The sequence below is a fragment of the Pipra filicauda genome, unplaced genomic scaffold, assembly GCF_003945595.2.
Source record: "Pipra filicauda isolate LSUMZ 115617 unplaced genomic scaffold, ASM394559v2 scaffold124_size2119055_pilon, whole genome shotgun sequence".
Classification (NCBI taxonomy): Eukaryota; Metazoa; Chordata; class Aves; order Passeriformes; family Pipridae; genus Pipra; species Pipra filicauda.
In genome coordinates, this window is record NW_024103707.1 from 205,145 (window position 1) to 228,182 (window position 23,038).

The 23,038-nt window shown below is 42.6% G+C and overlaps 1 protein-coding gene across 5 annotated transcripts in view; it reads left to right on the forward strand.

Annotated features, from left to right (window-relative positions):
• Window positions 1-9,543: 9,543 nt before the first annotated feature.
• Window positions 9,544-23,038, forward strand: part of ICE1 (interactor of little elongation complex ELL subunit 1) — a 42,975-nt gene continuing 29,480 nt past the window's right edge. For 2 of the 5 annotated variants that reach the window (XM_027722413.2, XM_039389097.1), the window contains exons 1-6: window positions 9,544-9,646; window positions 10,429-10,487; window positions 12,002-12,036; window positions 12,478-12,496; window positions 13,620-13,731; window positions 14,724-14,800. In XM_027722413.2, coding sequence (XP_027578214.1) covers window positions 9,566-9,646; window positions 10,429-10,487; window positions 12,002-12,036; window positions 12,478-12,496; window positions 13,620-13,731; window positions 14,724-14,800 — 383 coding nt within the window. In that variant the 5' untranslated portion in view covers window positions 9,544-9,565. Of the gene's footprint in view, window positions 9,879-9,900; window positions 12,497-13,619; window positions 13,732-14,723; window positions 14,801-23,038 lie in introns of those variants that run through there. The other 3 variants (XM_027722412.2, XM_027722415.2, XM_039389094.1) reach the window with 3 other exon arrangements.

A 23,038-nucleotide genomic window follows, 5' to 3' on the forward strand; every position in this document is an offset into this window, starting at 1 on the left:
TACCTGAGCAAGAAGAGCAAAGCAAGTTCACCAACAGCCCAGGCAACAGGTCAGGTTGCTATGCGAGCCTGTAATGACAAGGCAGCTCAAGGCAGAAGACAAGCCAGCAGGCAAGGATTAGTTCAGGAGGAAAGGACAAGAGCAGGTATTTTAAAGCAGCAGGGGAAAGAGCAAGGGGCAGGCACCTATTGAGGTTTTTCAAGGCCTGAGAGCTATTTACAAAAGTTGATGCTGAGCTCATCCAGACAAACTCCCAGGGTGGGGGGAAGGCACATGGGAGAGATGTACTCAGGTCTCTTACATAGATGTCTTCGGCAGCAGGGATGCCTATAAACAGCCTTGCCTTCAAGGGAGAGGGGGAGATGAGGTGGAGAAGCAGAAGGAAGGGAAACCCTAGCCATTGTTGTCTGTGTCAGCATGCATGCCAAGAAGATAAATCTCTAACAGAAACATATTCACTCCTGAGCTGGCATCACTGTATAGTCATTTTTAAGAACCAGTCAGTGACTGGGGTCAGTGACTACTGAGGACATGCTTTGACATGAAGACAGCAAGGTTGTCATGATGCTGAGATTCTGGTGAGGAAGATGAAATGGTCTACAGCCAATAAATTACAAGTCTAGATGTTCAGCATGAGTCTTCTGCATATATACAATACCCTTTTTTGCAAAGGATTTCCTGGAATTCCTGTTTTTTTAAGAAGCTGTTCCTAGGTAATTCCAGATGCCATTAGGGTTGCAATCCCTGCATCCAGAAGCAATAATCTAATACAGTACTGTGTACACCTCCAGAAGGCAAGGGAAGAATGCTGTGGGCACAGTCAATTGCAGCACACAGCGATGTTCTCTCTCTTTCGTCCTTTCCTACCTTACATAAAGCCCTTATAGACAAGTGAAAAAAAAAAAAAGTCCACCAGCATGTGCTTTCGTTTAAAAAAAAAAAGTCTGTTGCTGGGGACAGCTTTTCAGAAGAATCCTTCCAAAAGCTAAATTTGGGCATAAATTGAAAATAGAAACCAAACTTCTGACAGATGAAAAGTAAACCACACCATGAGACAGGCTAAAAGAGTTTGAAGAACAACTTACATAAGGCATAAAATCTAATAATAAACCCCTTTCAAACACTTCAGGCTCTGGACATCTCCAGACAGACTGCAGCACCAGGAAAATTAAAAGAAATTTAAAGGAGCATACAGAGAAAATAACCAAAAATCTAAACTCATTCTTTACATCTGTGCTCACTGCAGCAGATATGGATTCCTGAGTCAGCTCTTCTTTTTTAGAAGGGCACTTACCAGGGGTTATGTCTTGAAAGATTCAGTATGTAATATATAGGTTATGGAACATACAGGCAAAATTAATAGTAATAAATCACAAGGACCAGATGGTATATACCCAGGAATTTTAAAAGAATTCAGAGGTGAACTACAAATGTCCTGTGTCGTAGTTTGAGATTGGCCCCCCTGAGAGTCGGGGGCTCAGAGGTGATTGGGTGCCAGGGCAGTGTTCCCTGGAGAGCCAATCACCACTTGTCTTGTTCACTTCTGCTAAAAATCATATATACACAGCACCGGAAGCTGCTGGTAGTGTTTTGCTGTTGATGTCCGCTGTGTGTAGGTGGAGAAGGCCAGGGGGTGGCTGGGCTCCTTCTTTCCCCCCTCCGGGGGGAAAAGGGAAGCCTTGTGGCCCCCAACTCTGCCTAGGCCAGAGTTAGAGGCAGCATTTAGAGTGAATGTTTGTGAGGGATGCGACTCACAGCACCTGAGGTAAGAGGAGAGAGGCAGGCTTTGCAGCCAAGCCCTCTTCCCCCTCCTTTCTGCAATTAAGCTGTGGAGGGGGGGCTTTTCTTTCTCTCCACTGTAAAGTGGAGGAGAGGCTCAGCATTGGAGCAGAGCCAAAGTGGATGGGCTAAATATAGCTCAGAGCCAGGGAAAGGAATCCCAGGCAAAACTGGAGACGGACCGAAGAGAGAGGTCCGGAGGATGTCTCTGCCGTGATTTAAATGCAAGACAGCTGAAAACCTGGAGGAGGAATCAACATTCCAGGACGCGTACGTTGATAAGCTACACTACAGCAGCCTACGAATCGAGGTATGAGACTGAGAGGTCACACAGCAGACCGAGGAGAAAGGACTCAAAGCTATCTTCTTGGACTTCGTGAGGAGAAAAACTGCAGCAAACAGCTTGAGGTTGGTAGGGAGTGTTTCAGGCCCCGAACACTCCCACGAGAGAGAGACTGGTTATTTCCCAGCCTTGAAAGGCTCTTCCTGGACTAACGTTAAAGGGAGGGTCTTAAAGGACTGTTAGAAGTGTAATAATATATATATATAGTTGCCTTTAGTTTGTATAATATTTATTTGTGTAAATAAATGTATATACTTTCCCCTATAGAAGCCTCTGGCCTGAAAGTTTCTCTCCGGTGTTGGGATAAATTGTGGGAAGGGGTGGGGGAAAGCCTGGAAATTGGATTTTGAGTTTCTAATGTGGCTCAAATTGCCACACCTGAAAAACTTCTAATATAAAACTGCTTTGGTAGGAGAAGACAGGGATGTGTCAGCTATAGCTGACTTTAAAAAGCTGACAAATCAGATCTAAAAAAGAGGTATTACAGTATTGAAGAGATATGCACTCAGAAAATACAGTAAAGAAGGAGAAAGCTTGAGAAGGGAGATAAGAATATGATATATCATCTTCACCCTGAACTAGGACTCTCCCATATTCCTACAAAATGTCCATTAGACTACAGGAAACAGAAGCTTTTTGCATCCTGCAGTACACTCACCTGAAAAAACTCCTATGTATTTATCCTCAGGACTCTGAATACTATGCAGCAGTGATAACCCAGGAAATAAGTTCAACTGGTGTGTCTGGATATGTCTTACACTAGAGGAAAAACCTGAAAAAGGTGAAAATAGAGAAGAGCAAAAAATAGCATACCTGTGTCAAATTCCTTTACTGTCAATTTATGTAACAGAAACTCATAATTCTGCAGAATGTATGTGTGTGTACGTACATATCTGTATAGAGAGTGAGAGAGAGAGAGGAAGAGAGAGAAGTAAAATAGGAAGAGGTTCAGTTATACCAGACAGCCAAAGGTAAACAACTCCTCTGTGACTAACTGCAAGTAATCATCTAACTGGAAGCCTAGTTAAACAGAATTTCTTAAGGGTCAACACTGAAGCTGACACTGTTTAACATCATCATCAATGACCTGGAAAAGGGGATAGAAGGATCCTAAGCAAGTTGGCATATGACACAAAATTGCAGGGAGCACATGAAAGGCCTGTCATTCACACTGACGTTGACAAGCTGGAGGAACGGGCCACTAAGGGAACCCATAATATATACAGGAAGAGGCTAATCTAACTGGGTTTATTGAACCAAAGGAAGAGAAGACTAAATCTCATTCCTATCTTCAACTATCTAAGGGAGTTTATAGAGAAAAATGAGCCAAGCTCTTCTCTGAGATGCACAATTAAACAAGAAGCAACAGACTCAAACTGAAACAACAGAAATTCTGACTGGAGAGGATAAAATGATTCTTCACTCTTATAGCAGTTAAGCAGGGTGGCCAGAGAGATGGTAAGATCTACACCCTTGGAGGTTTTAAAAAATCACATGGACAGGACCTTGTGCAACCCGATCTAGCTTGTAGTTAAATCCACTTCAAGCAGGTTGGACTACAGATGTCTAGAGGCCTCTTGCAAGCCATTTTTTTCTATAATGCTGTAATGTTATTTATAGTAACAAAATTACAATATGCTTGCCTGCTAATGTCTAAATAAAATAGCTGTTTCAAGTCTGTGTTAAATGAGTTGCTTCCCTGCCATTATTGCATGCCAGGGTGCTGGGGACAGGAAGCAAGAAAAAGTGAAGCTTATACTTCCATCCTGATGTGTTTTCTTTCTACTGAAAAGAGTGGGATCCTATTTGTCTGTGTTTCCATTCTACAGGTGTGAAGTACTTCTAACCTTTCATGTTAGATTGTCAGTAGGAGAACACCGCAAGAATCTGAAATCAGCAAGAGCATCTGAAACAAGAGAATCCACTGAAAGACTGCACAGAAGTTTTTGCATAGGAAGTAGCTCTCCGTATGATAGGTAGAAGCAGAACATTTCCATGGAGTAATATTAAAGTATTAAATTGTAGAATAATTTAGGTTGAAAAAGACCTCAAGGATCATCATATTAAACTGCTAACCTACCACTTCCAAGTCCACCACTAAACCGTATTCCTAAGTGGCTACATGACTTTTAAATACTTCCAGGGATGGTGACTCAAGCACTTCATTGGGCAGCCTGTTCCAATGCTTGATAACTCTTTTTCGGTGAACCAATATCCAGTCTAAAGATTTCTTTTACACTTACTATAGTTAATAAACTTTTCTAGTGTAAAACTGAGAGTGCCAGAGACCATGATGCTGTCACCTTGACATGCTGTGAAGATGGCTAGGCATTTCCTCTGCAGTCTCTCTAATTGCACCTATCATCAATATTGCCTTCAGATACTGGTGGTGAAAGGATGACACTTGTGCTATTAAGGACCACCTGAGTGTTTTTTTGGGAACGTTAGCACCTGATTCTTTCTGTTCTTCATTCATGAAAACCAGGAAGGACAGTCTATGTTATCTCTATAAGCAACAGTAAAGAAATCATGTTTATGTGCTGCTGACTATTTCAGTTCCGCTAAATAAACACAATAACCCTGCAGTCATAATTTAATTCTTTTTAAATGGCCCCATTCAGCAATAAGGAGTTTCACAGCTAACCAAGTCGCCAGTTTTCTGTTTTATCATCAACAAAAGAGATCAAAGTCTCTGTGACTCAGACTTCATGGCACAGACATCTTAGCCCTGTATAAGTCTACTGTTGAACTCACAGGGCTTTATAAATTCCAGATTTATAACCTTTCTCTTTTAGATCCAGTCTGCCCTTCCTAGTGCCTTCCCATCCCCATGCATCTTCTGAACTCTGATGTGCTCCTTACTGGATATATAATGAAGTAGAACTTGGAATTCCATACCCTACAATCACTCTTCTACTTGGCCTAATCAAGTTAAGTGCAATTTTTAAAAAAGCATATAATTTACATTATTATTTAATATTGCCTATTTTAAATTGTAAGATAAATTATTTTTCTGAAAGAAAATAACTAGCTTTTTAATAACTAGTTTTTGTAGTGTGAGTTAAAACAGAACTTTAAAATATTTTCTTGTTGTCAAGGAAGGGGAATGTAACATAAAAAAATAAAATGGCAATACAAAATTTTCATAAGTTTACTTGCCTAATTCTGCCTGTATTCAGAGTCTGAACCATTAAAACTTATGAGCTGTTTTAGAAGAAGTGTGCATTAGGGAGTGTTTCAACTGTACAGAGCTCAACGATAGTGATGATAAGGTTGAGTGCCTATGGGTAAGAATCAGGGGGAAGGCTAACAAGGTAGTAGGCATCCTGGTGGAAGTCTTTTACAGACAACCTAACTAGGATGAAGAGGCAGATGAAGTATTCTGAATGAGGCTGGCTGATGTTTCATGATCCCTAGCCCTTGTTCTTGTGAGATACTTCGCCTTGCCAGATGTCTGCCGGAAACTCAATAGAGCAGAGAGAAGGGAGTCTAGGAGGTTCCTGGACTGTGTAGATGGTAACTTCCTGATATAGCTGGTAAGTGAGCCTGTCAGGGCTGATGCCACATTAGACCTGCTGTTTACAAACAGAGAGAGAAGAAACCTGCTGCTGGGAGATGGGGGGGGCTGGAGGTCATCTTGAGCATAGTGATGACAAAATGATAAGAGTTTCCAATTCTTGGTGAAATTAAGGAAGGGGGTCAACAGAACATCTACTTTGGACTTCCAGCAGGTGGAAACAGTCATTAATAACAAAGGGGTCCAGGAAAGCTGGACATACTTTAAGAAGGAAATCTTAAAGGCGCAGAAGCCCATCCCTATGTGCCAAAAGATGAGCCATTGGGGAAAAAAACTGGCCTGTCTGAACAAGGAATTTTTGCAGGAACTCAAGGAAAAAAAAGAGTTTATGACCCTTGGAAGAAGGGGCAGGAAGCTCAGAAAGAGTACAAGGATGTTGTTGGGTCATGTAGAGAGAAAATTAGAAAGGTGAAGGCTCAGCTAGAACTCAATCTGGCCACTGCTGAGAAAGATAATAAAAAGTGGTTTTTATAAATACATCAAAAACAAAAGGAGGGCCAAGGAAAATTTCTTAATTGGACATGGTGGGGAACATTGTAAGCAAGAATGAGAAAAAGGCTTAATGCCTTCTTTGCCTCAGTCTTTAACAGTCTGGTCTCAGTTATCCTTAGGGCAACTGGCCCCCTGAGCTGGTAGACAGGGACAGGGAACAGATTAGAATCCCTGTATAATTCAGGAGGAAGTCATTAGTGACCTGCTGAGCTATTTAGACACTCAAAAGTCTATGAGTTCAGGTGGGATTCATGAGATGGTACTGAGGGAGCTGGCAGAAGAGCTCACCAAACCACTCTGTCATTTATAATCAGTCCTGGCTAACTGGGGAGGTCCCAAATGACTGGAGGTAGGCAAATGTGATGCCCATCCTCAAGTAAGGTCAGAAGGAGGATCCAGGGAAGGAGGTCAGGCCTGTCAGCCTGACCTTGGTGCCTGGGAGGGTTATGGAACAGATTATCTTGAGTGCAATCACACAGCATGTACAGGATAACCAGGGGATCAGGCCCGGCCAACACAGGTTTAGGAAAAGCAGGTCCTGCTTGACCAGCCTTATCTCCTTTCACGACCAGGTGACCCTCCTAGTGGATGAGGGGATGGCTGCAGATGTAGTCTACCTGGATGTCAGTAAAACCTTTGAAACTGTCTCCCACAGCATTCTCCTGAAAAAGCTGGCAGCCCACAGCTTGGACAGTTCTTTGCTTGGTTGAAGAACTGGCTGGATGGCCAGGCCCTGAGAGTGGTGGTGAATGATGCTGCATCCAGTTGGTGGCCACTCACTAGTGGTGTTCCTCAAGGGTCAGTGTTGGGCCCAGTCCTGTTTAATATCTTCACTAATGATCTGGATGAGGCAATCGAGTGTACTCTCAGTAAGTTCATGGACAATACTAAGTTGGGTGGGAGTATAACAGGCTGGATTGATGGGCTGAGGCCAATTTTATGAGGTTCAATAAGGCAAAGTGCCAGGTCCTGCACTTGGATCACAACTCCATGCAGCTCTACAGCGTGGGGGAAGAGTGCTGGAAAGCTGCCCAGGAGAAAAGGATGTGGGAGTGCTGGTCGACAGCCATCTGAACATACACCAGCAGTGTGCCCAGGTGGCCAAGAAGGTCAATGGCATCCTGGCTCGTATCAGAAATAGTGTGGCCAGAAGGACCAGGGCAGTGATCACCTCCCTCTACTCAGCATTGGTGAGGCAGCACCTTGAGTTCTGTGTCCAGTTCTGGGCCCCACAATTCAAGGACATTGAGGTACTGGAGTGTGTCCAGAGAAGAGCAACAAAGCTGGTGAAGAGTTAAGAGCACTATGAGGAGTGGCTGAGGGAGCTGGGGGTGTTAAGCCTGGAGAAAAGGAGGCTCAGGGGGACCTTATCATTTTCTACAACTACAAAGGAGGTTATAGCAAGGTGGGGATTGGTCTCTTCTCCCAGTCAACTAGTGACAGGACAAGAGGACACAGCCTCAAGCTGCACCAGGGGAGATTCAGGTTGGTCTATGAAGAATTTCTTAATGGAAAGCACTGGAAATGGCTGCCCACGAAGGAGTCACCATTCCTGGGGGTGTTCAAGAAACAACTGGATGTGGAACTTAGTGCTACAGTCTAGTTGACAAGGTGGGGGTTGGTCAAAAATTTGACTTGATGATCTTGGAGGTCTTTTCCAACCTAAATGATTCTGTGATGTCAAAACAACTAGAAAATTTCGACATTGTCAATGCTAAAACAAAATTTTGATAACATTTTCACTTAAGCATGAAGAGTCAAAAGAAACACTGAACTCTTCTAAAAACATCTTAGCTATTAATTTCTTTCAGATATAGTGTCATATATTTCTGCAGAACCCTGCCCTTAAATAACTCACCTAATAAAGTGCCTTGTTACCTGACCTGATCACAGCCCCAAATTCTCAAATCTAAAATGAGTAGTGCTCAGCTCCATTCTCTTTGAAGAGCGCTTCACATGGAAACTTTACCCAAGAGAGTGAATTCATTCCAGTGACACTGACACTTAAACTCTACTGCTGCTCTAATGACTATTTTATTATTCTGTTGTAAAGCTCTCAAAGTAGAAAGATTGAGAAAGCCTGAAATACTGTGTTTCATCAGAGCACTGATCAAGGAGTTAAAAGTTTCAATGTCTTCATCAAGATCCAGATGATGGAAGATTTAACATGGTCCGCAGATCTAGAGATCAATATTGATTCCTCTGAGGAATATGTACAAACTACAAGGAAGAAAACAATGAACAAGCAATTGGATAAACTGAGTCAGAGAAAGTTCCAGGTAGACTAAAAATGTAAGCATCAGCAATGTTGCAAAGAGCATTCAGTGAATAAAACCCAACAGCATGTGCTGAACAGAACTCACACTGTGTGCAACTATCTGTCCTATGTACAAAATACCAAATGATCGCTATGGAAATAATGTGATGGAATCATACCTCAACAGTAATACAGGGTGGAACAACACACCAGTTACTACTTTAACTTCTAAGTGATCGAACGCATGGCCTGAAACACATCAGCAATCTGTTCTAGCAGCAGGTGTCCGTGCCCATGGCAAGTGGGTTGGAACTAGATGATCTTTAAGGTCCCTTTCAACCCAAACATTCTATGATTCTGTAAACTCTTACCGTAGCTCGCTCACTATAGAAAGATGTTGCATAAGTGGTAGATGCAGGCAGCCATGATAAGTGTGCTAAATATTACCCTTGAAAGCCTCTTTACAAATGCTTGAGTGAAATGAAAAGTTTGATCTTTTGCCATCAGTATCATGCTCCCACAAGATGCTGAGTGAGCTGAACTGGTGTGCTCCCGTTTTAAGAACTGGGGGGGTGTGCGTCAGAGAATAGCTAAGTATGCCCATATCTAGACGGCAACTCTAGTTCGCCAGAAGGGAAGCAGAGAGAGGGTGGCGAGAGCAGTTCGCCTCAGGCTTGTAGAGGATCACAGGGGCCAGTGTTCAGCAACCCTGGCTTCAGTAGAGCTCCGCTCGGCCCGTCCCCGTCCCAGTCCGGGCTGCCCCCTCCTCCGCGGGCCCCGCTGCTCGCTCCAGGCGAGGGAAGCTGCCCTGTCCCGCGCCTGCGCCGGGACCGCAGGAGCGCCCAGCAGAAGTGCCCGCACCTAAAAGGAGATAAAACAACGTGCTGGTCGAAGGGTATTGCAGGTGCGAGTGTCTTGCAGTTGGCCGAGTCGCTCTTCACCGGCTGTTTTCAACGTCAGTTTCTGCACAGAGCACCTTCTTCTGTCTTTTCCGCTGCCACTACTCAGGCAGTGATTGGCATTACCCTCGAGGAGGTGAAGGCGAGCTGGGTCCTTGCTGAGGCCATGGCGCGGTGTGTGACGCAGCGGGCTGCGCAGAGTCGCCGCTGTGGGCACGATGATGCCGGGGGAGACGCCGCCGCCGGCCGGGACTGCAGCCGCCGCCGGAGCCTGCGCCAACTGCGGTGTTCTCCAGCAGGTAGACACGGGCTGCCCTTCCTGTGGCGCTGGAGCGGGGTAGTGGGGCTGCGCCGGGCCGCTGGCGGGTGAAGAGTCCCGAGTCCCACAGTCACCGCTCCCGGCGCGGCGGGAACCCGGATAGCGTGTGTGGCGAACGGGCTTTGTAAAAGTAGCAGCAGTGTCGAGCTTTAGCCGGGCGAAATGTGGAAAAGTAGCTCAGGTGTCTGCGGCGTGCCTGGGAATTTTTAGGCGTATCCTTTTGGCTTTGCTTCGGTGCAGTGAAAAGACTGTTATGATTCACTTTCTTCCTTGAGGTCTCTTAAGCGAGCATGTATTTTTATAGTATTATGCTTTGGGCAATATTCGTTTCTCTTGTAAATAAAGGGAAGGCCTGTTGAGAGTCCATAAGACACATTTAGAATGAGTATGGATTGAGAATTTGGAAAATCTGTAGACTCAAGTGAGCTGATGTTTTTTATTGCTAATATTCTGCCAAAGCTTAGTTGAATTTTGAGGAGAAAATCTTACGGGGATTTAGTATAGAATCTACCGCAAAAGCAACGTTTAAACAGCTTTTGTAGTAAGGCTTCATTTAAGTATGCATACTTTCTTGTGCAGCTTACATTCTCTACTTGTATTTAAATGGATATACTTTTGATGACTTAGTAATAAAGACTAAAATAAAGAAGACAGATTATTGTATTCTGTACCACATTAGCAATCAAGTTAGGGGTATTTACAGTAGATAGTACTAGTTTTTGGGGTATAAGTTCTTTACCAACTTGAGACTCTTCCTTACAGAATATAAATGAATATGTAGCCGCATTAATTGCACTGAAGCAAAAAATGATTGATGGAGAGTAAGTACAATTGCATGTATGTTTTTGTTTGGTGGGCTGGGTTTTATTGCTCTTAAGTGCTTAAAACAATGCAGGTGGATGCACCACACTAAATGCTCCAAAATGAAAGTAACTTCTTCACAAGCGGTTCTAAATCTAGACTGTAAGACTTCTTTAATATAAGCTCTAAAGCAATGGTATGTAATGGCAGTAAACGGTGCTAAGTACAGGCAGAAGCAGCTCTGTGAAGAGATTTATTTCATTTGTTTATCTATAAATTTATTTATATTATTATCTCATTTATTTGTGTTCATTTATTTCATTCTTGTGAAGAATATGAGAAATAAAGTCGAGTACAGGTATGTATGAACCTTTTAAACAGAATTAAGTCTGATCATTAGAGTGTGAAATGCTTTTGTATTAAATATCAGAATATGGAAAGTGAAGCTGAACATTTTTCAGAACAATAAGGTTCTAAAATACTTCTTATAATTTGTTTTCTCTTATTGCTTGCAGTTCTTCTCAAAAACCATCAACATATGCTTGTATGGAATAAAATATCAAGATCTGTTATGTATACCTCCTAGTGTGGCCTAATATGCATGCTATGCCTCCTAATTGTAATGTTTTGTTTCTCATGTACTCTCTCCCAGATACATGTCAATTTGGCTTGAGTGAATCTAAATTCCAGTCCTGCATTCTGGTTTCCAAACAGTATTTAAGAGAGCACACACCGGGACCCTTTTTTCAAAGCTCCTTTACTATGTGTGATTCCTTTTCTGACCTCCAGACTTTGTATCCCTCTTCCTTCTGCCAATGCACACAATTCTTGTGGGAATTGCCTCTTTAACTACTTGCAGCTCAGCCTTTCTTTTTTTGCCTTTCTTGATTACTCTTAAATGTTGCAAGAGAAAGTAATGCAACCCTCTCTGTACTGGGGTAATGGCCATGGTATTTCTCTTTCTTGTCCTTTCTTCTCACAGTTCTTAAAAACCATAGCATTTAAGGAAAGAGTTACTTTCCTTCCTGCTGTCCCTCTTGGATCAGGGTGTTACCCTCTTATGGCTGCTGGGAGAATAATGTAAAGATTAAGGCATTTTAGGGTCTTTTGAAATATTTTTCTGAGATTTATGTGTTCTTTTTTAGGAGAACATCTTTTTAAGTTTTAGGAAAACATCCTTTTGGTAACATGTTATATATGTATCTTTTAATTTATGCATGTATATTAATCTTTATATACATATATATACATATGTATATAAATTTTTACCTAAACAGTATTTTTTTTATAAACTGCAATTAGTTGATGGCTACAAAGTAATGTAACTCAGTGAGTTTTTTATATTTCAAAGCAGTCTGATTTGAGGTTTGAATGGCTTAATGAAACAAAAGGGTTATATTGACTACTATCAGAAAATGCAAACCAATCTTGCACTTTCTGTATTTATCTGTAAAGCAAAAGGAGAGGTATCCTGAGACATAATTGTCAAAATTGGGGGAGAAAATTAGTAAAGTCTTTTTTTCTTTACTTGCAGTCGTTTGCTGACAGAATATCAACAGAAATGCACTGATATCCTTTACTTTTCTATTAGTGTCCTTACAGAATTACTATACTTATAACACTTCTTATAAGAGTACTTGAGACTTTTTACTTAAGGTTTAAGTAGTGATATCTCCAGTGAAGAACAAACTGGGTAGGTTTTATAAAGAAAATAGGCCTTTGGAATTAAAACTATCCACTTAAATTCTGTCTGTGTCTAATATATGGTTCAAGATGGTCTATTTGAAATCTGTATTGCGTGAGAATTACTCACGTAACAGAAGAAGCTCTGCTTATTCACTTCAAGTGTACTGAAATGTATGTATTAAACACTTAGTTGTGCAAGTCTTGTGGAGTTTTTTGTGTGAGGAAGTTTTTATTGGATGTTTCTTTGCAAGTGGCAATTGAGTTGAAATACATTTAAGGACATTTGATGAACTGTTTTTAATTTCTACCTTAACAAGAGATTACAGCTTCAATTTGCTGAACGGTAAGTTGATATAGGTTGTTTAATAAAGATGCTATGTTTTCAATTTGCCACCGGCTGCCGCAAGAGAGGAGCCCCAAAGAAAAGATACAAGGACTCCCTGAAACAACATCTCAGCCTTGGCCATATTGATCAACATAACTGGTCTACCCTGGCCTCCAATCGGGAGGTCTGGAGACACACCATCTTTTGATACTTTTTTTGATACTTTTGAGAAAGCACACAGGATCACCCTTGAGGAGAAAAGACAGTGCAGAAAGAATCGTGCCTTGCAGAATATACCACCTAAGGAGTCTTTCTGTTTTGCCTTTTGCAACCGGACGTGCCTATCTCGTATTGGCCTTTTTAGCCACCAACGCGTTTGCAACAAACGTGGGTAGAGCCCTTCCCAAATCTTCGTTCACGAAGCGTAGCCATGATGTTTTCAATCTTGTGGTTAGTTTTGGGAGTCTGATGCTGTAATAGCAGCAGCCCTGGGTCTCAGCTGAGCATTTAGTATGGTCCTTTTACTGTGCTTCCTAGGCCATAGTTCGCAAAGCAGAGAAATCTGTTGTCCTTCTACAGTACCTGTGTAGGATTCTTTCCTGGGCCTATGTTACATAAGAGTCTTAAGTGACCAAGTGGAGATGTGGAGCTCATATTTTGGTGGTAGTTAAATGTAAGCCTATTTGGGGCGGCCATATTTGTATGAAGCATTTTACTTTAGAGTTGTGGCTGCGTGCTCTTGCTTACTCTGTCTGATTATAGAGGAAGAGGCAGCATATAATCCTGCCTGCTGAAGAATACTGCAGTTGGACTCTGCTCTAATTTTACAGCAATACGTAGGCAGAGACACTCATTACCAGCACTTTAGTGTAGGCAGCACACCTATGTGGCATGTGCCATCTGCTTGCATTTAACTTCAGGCTCAGTGTAGTGTTTTTTAACCAGATCTTAAATTTTCTTTAAATGTTGGATAGAAAAATGAGAATACTGAGACTCTAAAAGCTTTTGGGTATCTCTCACAGCAATTTTCCATAGGAAAAAAGCAAAGTATTCAAGACACTTGACTGAAGAATCAGAATATTACATTTGAAAGCACCTGTGTTTTTGGCAACTTCTTTTTTAATTGCACATCCCGTTTCAGAGAGATCTCTGCTCTTCGTTGCCAAGTGGAGCAGATGTTACAGAAAATTCTGCCTCTGGAAAAGTGCCAGGAAGAGTTGGGTTCCTTGAAGGCAGAGTTGGAAGAGAAAAAGGTGTGCTTGTAAGGTTTAAATGACTTGCACTTTTTCCATTGAAGGAAATGTATATATTTAATGGTCATATTAATGAAGCTGACTTTAATGAGCCCAGTTGTTATTTCCAGCTTATTGGGACAGGCAGCTCTGGGTTTAGGTGAAATTGATTAAATGATAGCAGGTTTCAGAGAGCCAAAAAATTTAGGTTGTTGTAGTTCATATGATTTTTCATCAGATTATTTGTTTTTTATTTCCTAACTTAGGAAGGAAGGAGAAACACTCAGATTCCTTTGGTTTTCTGTTCTGCTCTTATTAGAATATTGAATACTTGTACTACTGAAAAGGTGCAAAGAGAGTCTGTGCAGAAGAGGTTATGCTTCTGTTACCATTTTGAACATATGCTTTCAGATTATTAGCTTCTAGAGTTTATCCCTAATTTCTCTCCCATTTCTCCTGAGATTTAGTCTACAGGAGAAAAGCTTTTAACTGTTCAAATCACCTAAATATATGTATTTCCTATACATTAACTATTATTTCTGCAAAAAATACCCCACCCTCTCTCTTTCTTGTATTTTTTTTCATGATGGTACAAGGCAGGATATTAATATTTGTCTTGTCGCTGTACACATTTTGTCTTCCATGTTAGAACTGTTTATAAGTCCTCTTCCCTCAGCAAGTGTTAGTAGCTGATGTCCTGATGGCACTTTCAAAAACAGCAGGATTATACATATGGTGTATAATAGTTGTGCTCTTGACTTCAACTTTGAGTTCCTATCCAGATAGATGTTAGAGGCACATACTCAAAAGATAGATAAACATATAGAGATTTATGTATTTGTTTGTTTGTTATAACTTTTGCTGTTAAAGGAGGATAACCTGACTTTTCAACTTGCTTGTTTTCTCATGGAATATACTTTTTTGGCTATGCACTAGAATAGGTAAGGTGTCTGCCATTTTTTTTTTTTCTCCTCAGTATGGACATATTTTAACTCTGCTTTCCTTCTTCACAGAGTTCTCTCAAGATTTATCGTGAGAGTCAACTGGAATATGTTAAAATTAAAGAAGAAATAGTAAACAGTGATGCTATGTGAGTGATGCTTCTTTTTTTCACAACCTTTCTTTCCCCCTCTTACCTCTTCCAGAACTTGATCTTATACTTTACCTAGTTACGCTTTCCATTTGTTTATGGGTTCTTACAACAATGAGTTGATGGAAGGCCAGTCTTAAATTTTGTAGCAAACACACTTGAGTGTGGTGTTAGTTTAATTATTATCTTGTCTTGAAGTGGCTCTTGGTGGTTGTTTAGCAGAAGTTTTTTAAGAACAGGATGAGATAGAGAAAAAGCTTTAGTTCTCCAGTTTTAAGTGATTTTTAGTCTCAGGTTTTTGTTATTTCCCTCCATTTCAGTTGTGCTGATAAGTCCCTGAGGATAATAGAGAAATTATATTATCAAAGTGGTCTGCACTAAAATCAGTCCTTAAAATAATTGTTTTTAAAGAAACAGCTCAGCAGTTTAGGGTGAACTGTGTGCCATGTTTGAAAGTGAGCAGGAGGGATTTGGCACCAAAAGTGCAGAAGCTGCTTTTGCTGCCACAGTACAGAATATTCTGAAACTGTGCCTTGATAATTCCCAAAGTTTGTTTTTCCAGTAACTAGTCACTCCAAGGGTTCCTTGCCTGGAGCATATGTGTATACTGTCATTTCTTACAGCTCTTGATGAATACTCTAATGAACTTGTCTACTTGCTTTTTAACCCTCTAATCTAAATCACCTGTATCACAGAATTGCGACTTCTCTATATTGTTTAGAAAGGTGCTCGTGCTCTCAAAGAGAACCAACTAATATATAGCTGGGTGTTATTAGTTGGTAGTTGTGGTTATTTTTCTCTAGATGCATCACTTTGCATTTATCAAAACCAGTGATTGCTCTCTAGTAACTTGGAATTCTAAGACCCATTTGCTCTTTTTTGTAGTCAGCTTTTATTTCTGATGTGTTCCAGCACACATCCCAATGGGACTCCCACTGGTGACTCCTTACTTGCTTGTTAGCTGACTATCATTTTTAATTTTGGTGTTCTTAAGCTATTTTGGTGCTATCAGCAGGTCAAGGGAAGGGATCAGTTCCCTCTGCTCAGCACTGGTGAGGCCAGACCTGGAGTACTGTGCCTTGTTCTGAACTTCTCTGTAAAAGAGATATGGGTATACTTGCAGAAGGTCTAACAAAGGGCCATGGAGATGAACAAATGACTAAAGCATCTCTCAAATGAGATACCCTAGTATCTTTACATGACTTGTGAAATATACAGTACTTGCAAAGCACAGCATCACGCCACTATTGCCCAAAAGACTGTATAAGCAGACTAACATTGTTGTCTCTTCTTCTGCCAGACTGCACTTATTTCACATATAGGTGTACTCAATGTTCTGTGAGCTTAATGGAATATTTAGCGCATCATCCTGTCTAAGAACAGCAGAGGGCAGCTACACCATTGCTAACTCTATCTTAGGAGGGAACTGACCAGCCCAATGTTCTGGCAGTGTACTGTGTCAATACAGATACATTGCTTGTCTCCTATCTGTCATTTATATGTTCAAGAAGAAGGAGCCAGGGAACTACAGGTCAATCAGCCTCACCTTGATCCCTGGGAATGTGGTGGAGCAGCTTATCCTGGAACTCATTTCCAAGCACATGAAGGACAAGAAACTCCTTGGGAGTAGACAGCATGGCCTCACCAAGGGAAAGTAATGCTTGACTGTCTGGGATCTACTCCCCTGGTAGATGAGGGGAGAGCAGTGGCTATTGTCTTCCAGTCCTTCAATGAGGTCTCTGACATTGTCTCCCATAAGAGCCTCACAGCCCCTCAGGCTGGTACTGTAGGGGCTGCATGGGCAGACAGTGAGGTGGATTGAAAACTGGCTGAATGGCCAGGCCCTGAGGTTGGTAATGAACAGTGCAAAGTCTAGTTGGAGACCAGTAGGTAGCAGTGTACCCTGTGGGAAGACAGTGAGGGCCGCATACTGGGTCTAGTCCAGTTTAACATCTTTGTTAATGATCTGCATGATGGGGCAAAACATATCTCAGTGAGTTTGTCAATGATACAAAGTTGGGAGGAGTGGCTGATGGACCAGAGGGGTGTGCTGCCATCCAGCATGAGCTTGACAGGCTGAAGAAATGAGCTGACAGAAACCTTGGGAAGTCCAACAAGAAGTGCAAAGTTCTGCACCTGATGAGGAACAACCCCACACACCAGTACATGCTGGGAGCCACTCAGATGGAGAGCAGCTTGGGATGCTGCTGGACACCAAGTCAGACACGAGCCAGTGATACACACGTTGTGGCAAAGAAGGCTACCGGTATCCTGGTCTGCAATAAGCAAAGTTTTGCCAGCAGGGAGGGAGGCCTGAGGGAGGTGCTCCTCTGCTCAGCACTGGTGAGGCCACCCCTGAAGTACTGTGTTCAGTTCTGGACTCCTCAGTACAAGAGAGACATGGACATACTGGAGTGAGTTCAGTGAAGGACTATGAAGGTGATTAAGGGATGGGAACATCTCTGCACTGACAGAACACTGAGAGAACTGGGACTGCTAAGTCTGGAGAACAAAGGTCTCAGGGCTGATATCATCAGTGTCTATAAATACCTGAAAGGAGGGTGTAAAGACAACAGAGCTAGAACCAGGCTCATTTCCATGGAGCCCAGTGACAGGACAAGAGGTCATGGGCAAAAACTAAGACACAGAAGGTTCCCTCTGAACATCAGGAAACATTCTTCTTTGCTGTGAGAATAACTGAGTATTTTCACAGGTTTCCCCTGGGCAGTTGTGTCCTCTCCATCTTCACAATACTCAGAAATCATCTAGACATGGTCAATTAGCTGTAGGTGGCCCTGCTTGATCATGGTGTGTTGGACAAGATAACTTCCAGAGGACCCTTCCAACCTCAGCCTTAATTCTGTGATGCTGTAGCTATTTTGTATAGCTCTGATGCTCATGTATTTTAAGCAGTAGGTCATATGACTTCAGTTACTTGAAAGCTGGGTTTCTTCAGAAGCAGAATAATAGTGAATTGTTCATAAAATTATTGTTAATCTACAGTTACTGTAAAATAATTTAGGTCAGAAATTATCTCGCAAGTCCTTTGATCAAATCTGTCATTCAGAGTCAGTGTCAAAGTTAGCTTGCTCAGGACCCTGTCTAGTTGAGATTTGAATATTTACAAGGATTGCATTTCCCATGTTATGGGACTGGCCTGAAGTTGTGTCAGGAGAGGTTTAGGTTGGATATTAAAAAAAGGTTCTTCACCCAGAGGGTGGCTGGGCACTGGAATAGGCTTCTCAGGGAAGTGGTCACAGCACTAAGCCTGACAGAGTTCCAGAAGTGTTTGGACAATTCTCCAGAGTGTGACTCTTGGGGATGGTCCTGTGCAGGGCCAGAAGTTGGACTTGATGATCCTTGTGGATCCCTTCCAACTTGGCATATTCTGTGCACTTGAGTTGTGTAGCATAAGAGGAGTTCTGTCCAAATGTATTATCTACAAACCTTGCTGTTTGTAAATCACTAGATTTTAATATCTACCTATTTTCTTAATGTAATTGCAGGTGTTGATGAAATTAGTATACTACTGCACCTGTAAATGTAACTACTTAATTTGTAAATATCATTGCAATGATAATGTTGGCACTTAGTGGCTGTTTGGTTATTCAGATTTTTTAGTTGTTTGTATCATAGAATTTTTATCTTGAGTTGAGAAGGACCTGTAAGAAGCATTGAGTCCAACTGCCTGTTACTCACAGGACTACTTAAAGCTAAACCATGTGACTAAGACTGTCATGCTTCTTGAACTCTTGACAGGCTTGGTGCCAATGATGCACTTCCCTGGGGAGTTTGTTTTGGTGACCGACGACCCACTCACTGAAGAATCTTTTCCTAATGTCTGACCTGAACTTCCACTGACAGAGCTTCATTCTGTTTCCTTCTGTCCTATCACTGGTCACCAGAGAGAGGACATCTGCACCTTCCCTTCCACTGTTCCCCACTGAGGAAGTTGTAGACTGCTATGAGGTTACCCACTAGCCTTCTCTTCCCTAAGCTGAACAGGCCAAGTGACTTCAGCTGTTCCCTGTAAGTCTTGACCTTGAGACCTTTCACCATCTTGATCATACTCCTCTGGATGCACTCTTACTAGTTTGATGTCTTTATATTGTAGTGCCCAAAACTGCATACAGTACTTGCAGGGGTGTTGCACCAGAGCAGTGTACCAGCAGGTCAGTCACCTCTCAACCAGCTAGCGATGCTAGGACATGGTTGGCCCTTTTGGCTACCAGGTAGCACTGTTGACTAATATTCAACTTACCATAGATCAAAACCCCAAGATCTCTTTCTGGTCTCTCATCCCCCAATTTGTGTGCATAACCAGGATTACTTTGGCCCATATGGGGAATCTGGCACTTGCCCTTGTTAAATTTTGTATGGCTGGTGATTGCCCATTGCTCTAGTCTATCCAGAGCTCTCCGTAAGGCCTCTCTACCCTCAAGGTAGGAGGGTAGAATCTACAGCTCCTTCTAATTTCAGTTGGCAGAGCTACTTAGTGTACTACGCATTTGACTCCTGTATCCAGATCATTGAAGAGCACTGGCCCCAGAACTGAGTCCTGGGGAACCCCACTAGTGACTGAGCACCATCCTGATGTAACCCTATTTGCTATAACTCCTTTAGCATGACACATCAGCCATCAAATGTATCATGGACTTTTCTAGCTGGATGCTGGTCATTTTGTCCAGAAGGAGAAACATATCAAAAGCTTCACTAAAATCCAAAAAGCCTCACATTGACTGACTTCCCTTAATCAAAAGGATGGATGACCTTTTTGTAAAAGGAAATTAATTCATTAAACAAGACTTTCCCCTCATCAGCCTAGCTAAGACCAATGACTGCATTGTCTCAAGTGTTTTTCAGTAACTCCCAGAGTAACCTTCTCTATCATTTTACCAGTAACTGGAGTAAAACTGACAGGCCTGTCATTACCAGAGTCTTCCTTCTTACCCTTCCTGAAAACTGGAACATTTGCCAACTTCCAGTTGACTGGGACCTCTCCAAATGCTCAAGACCATTGAAAAATAATGGAGAGAGGTCCTGTGCTAACATTGTCCAGCTCTTTTAGTACTCTGGCATGAATCTTGTCAGGCTCCATAGACTTATATGTGTCCACCTGGAGCAGCAAATCTTGAACAGGTTCAGAGTTGTCTGGGAGTTTATCACCCTACCAGTCATGGTCTTCCAGCACAAGTCTCGGGGTCATCAGGGCCCATTGTTGATGAGAGATGATGAGTGACAGAGATGAAGAAGGCATTAAAGATCTCTGCTTTCTCTGCATCCCTATTTGTGATGTGACTGACCTCATCAAGCAATGGACCAATGTTATTTCTGATCCTTTGTTTGCTGTTAAGATATTTTGAAAGGCCCTTTTTGTTGTCCTTTAGAGTACTGGTCAGCTTGAACTCTAATTGAGCTTTGGCTGCATGAATCTTCTCCCTCAATGGCGAACAGCATCTCTGTAGTCTTCCCATGTCAACTGACCCTGCTTCCACTATCCACGCACTGTAGATGCAGTGCTTCTGTGCATTGTTTAGAAGATTATCTACAGAGAATCAGATGTTTACCTCCTGTTTTCTGAAGGACAACTTCTCCCCCCCTTTTTTTTCTCTGCAAAGATGTTTTATGAGCAATTTTTTTCTGAAATTCTCATCTATGGCTTGACTGTCAAAGTCATTATATAGAGAAGTAAGTATGAACCTGTTCAGGCTGAGAAGGCACAAGATCATTGGTCTATTACTTTATAGTATAAATGCTTTGACTACTTGTTATAGGCTATAAATCCAATGAGGGAATTTTTCCTTCCCCTGCTCCACTGTAAGAAAAAACGGAGTTTGAATGGGAAGGGGGAAGAGGGTCAATTAGCTTTACAAAAGGTCTAGCCAGCAAAGCCGGATTCCTAGCTAATGGCCCATCGAAGGCTGGGGGGGGGGGGAAGAGTTTGGGATTTTTTTTTTGGGTAGCTGGCCCAGCTCATGGAGATGGAGAGGTCAGTTTTTCTGGGTTCTCTCTCTGGGACAGAGATGGGGTTTGCGTGTGTGCTTTTGGAGAAAAGGCCTAGAGGCCTGTCTTTCTGGCTTCTCATCTTGGTCAGCCCTGACTACTGGCCTCGACCTGCTTGCAATCTGTCTTTGTCTCCAGCCCGGACCTGCTGCGTTTTCATTGGAGAGGTTTTTTTTTTGTGCTTACTGGGAGAAAAAAAGGAGGAGCCTTGAGACACTGTCATCTGAGGACAACAGTGAGTTCCATGGGGGTGGACTGCTTTCCTTTCCCCCTTCTTCCATTGGGGGAAGGGTCCCCATTTTTCTTTTCAGTTTCTCCCACAACCTGAGACCACCCCCCCAGACCCCCTTCCCGTGTGGTGACCGCCAGAACCCAACAGCACCCCCTGCAGGCCAACACAGAGTACTGCAGGCTCTGCACCTCCAACAATCCAACAGCACCCCCTGCCAACTGTGATTAGAACTGCGCTAAAAGACAGAGAAGTATTCAGACTTCTCCTTTTGTTTGAAGAGGACTTTTGGGTACAGGACTATTGTCTAGTCTTTTTTTGTGTTCTGTTACTGTTCTTGCCAATATACATATATCTTTTATAAAGGATTGTTATTTCTTCTGTTTTTCCACACTTCCTCGATTAAAGCCCCTTAATTTTGAATTTACAATTGCTGAGAGAGAGGAGTTTGGTCTGTCTCATAACTCATCCTCTTTAGCAAACATTCCAGTCTCTTTGGACTGAGACATTTTTGGTGCCCAATGTGGGGCCTGGAAAGAGGAAAGGTGGAAAAAGAATAACTACCCTTTGTGTGAGTTACACACATTTTGAACCCCTTGTGTGATTGACACGCGTTTTGAACCTGTAGGCACCATGATGTTAGGGGTTGTTGGTTTCCTCTGGCATATAACCATGCCAAGGTATCTGTCCCACCTGTCAATGTGTTTCAGTTCAGATACTAGTACTCTCATTGCGATAAGTACCTTTGAGTTTGTGCATTGGGTGTATGATACAGCAAACTCAGCACCTATGATTTTCATCTGGAATATGTCCTCAAGGATGCATTACTGTTCTAGCCTAAGCTGTTTCCTCTGGGGTTTTAAGGATAATAGCACCCATTCCTATGGAGGAGCAAAGGGGACTGTATTTGCCCAACCCTTTATTCAGTTTCCCTTTGGATACAATACAATGGCCTCTGGGAAGTTTAAATCCTCTTTAGATGTCAGAGACGTTTTACTTGTTGGGCTTTCTATCCTAGTTTGTACCATTATAGTATACCTAATATATGAAGCCAAGGCCAAAAATTACCGAGAAGGCGTCCAGGAGCCTGCCCCAGGGGTGGCATGGATTATGGGAGGACATGGGTAAATTCCTAGAAAGGTGCTCAGCTCCCACAAAATGGAAACTCACCCTTGAACAACCCTTGAACCCTACAAACATAATGAAAGCTGTGAGGGAGGGAGATTGTGATGGATCCATGGAGAGGCAGTTGGCAGCTGCATGTGGGGTTTTGTCCATTGCCTACCGGAAGTTGCTCGGTATAGTGCAGCACTTCCAGGGAAAAAGAAAAGATGAAAACAAAATACCTAATACCAAGGTGACTCAGGATAAGGCCAAATCAAAGGGGCAGACCAAGCCAATGGAGGTTGCCCCTATCCAGAAGAAGAAACATAAAACCAAATCAGTTCGCCCAGTTGATGATGATGGGGAGGCAGGACCCTCACAGGCGGCTGCTCCGGAGCCAGAAATCATCACTGAGTCTTTATCGTATAACAACCTCCGGAGCTTACAGACAGACATTGCCCATCGCCCAAATGAGCCCATTCTGGCCTGGATGATCCAAGTTTGGGACTCTACAGGTGATGCCATAAACCTTGATGGCGGTGAAGCGAGGTTCCTGAGATCTATTGCCCAGGATGTGGGTACTGAGGAGGCGTTTGTGAGGGAATCAAAGTCTCTATCTCTCTGGGCACGGCTTTTGGACGGTGTGAGGAAGAGGTTCATCTACAGAGATTCCTTGCAGGCAGATCATTATACCACGGGCTGGAAGACCATAGAATAAGGGATCCTGCATCTGAGGGAAATAGCACTGCTGGAAGTATTGTTTGGAGGGGATGGGCAACCCATCAACGATCCTGATAGAGTTAAGTGTACACCACAGATGTCGTGGAGCTTCACCCGCATGGGGCCGTCCACACATAAAGGTTACCTGACATCATTGCAGGCTGGGGAAAAGCAGGAGCCAG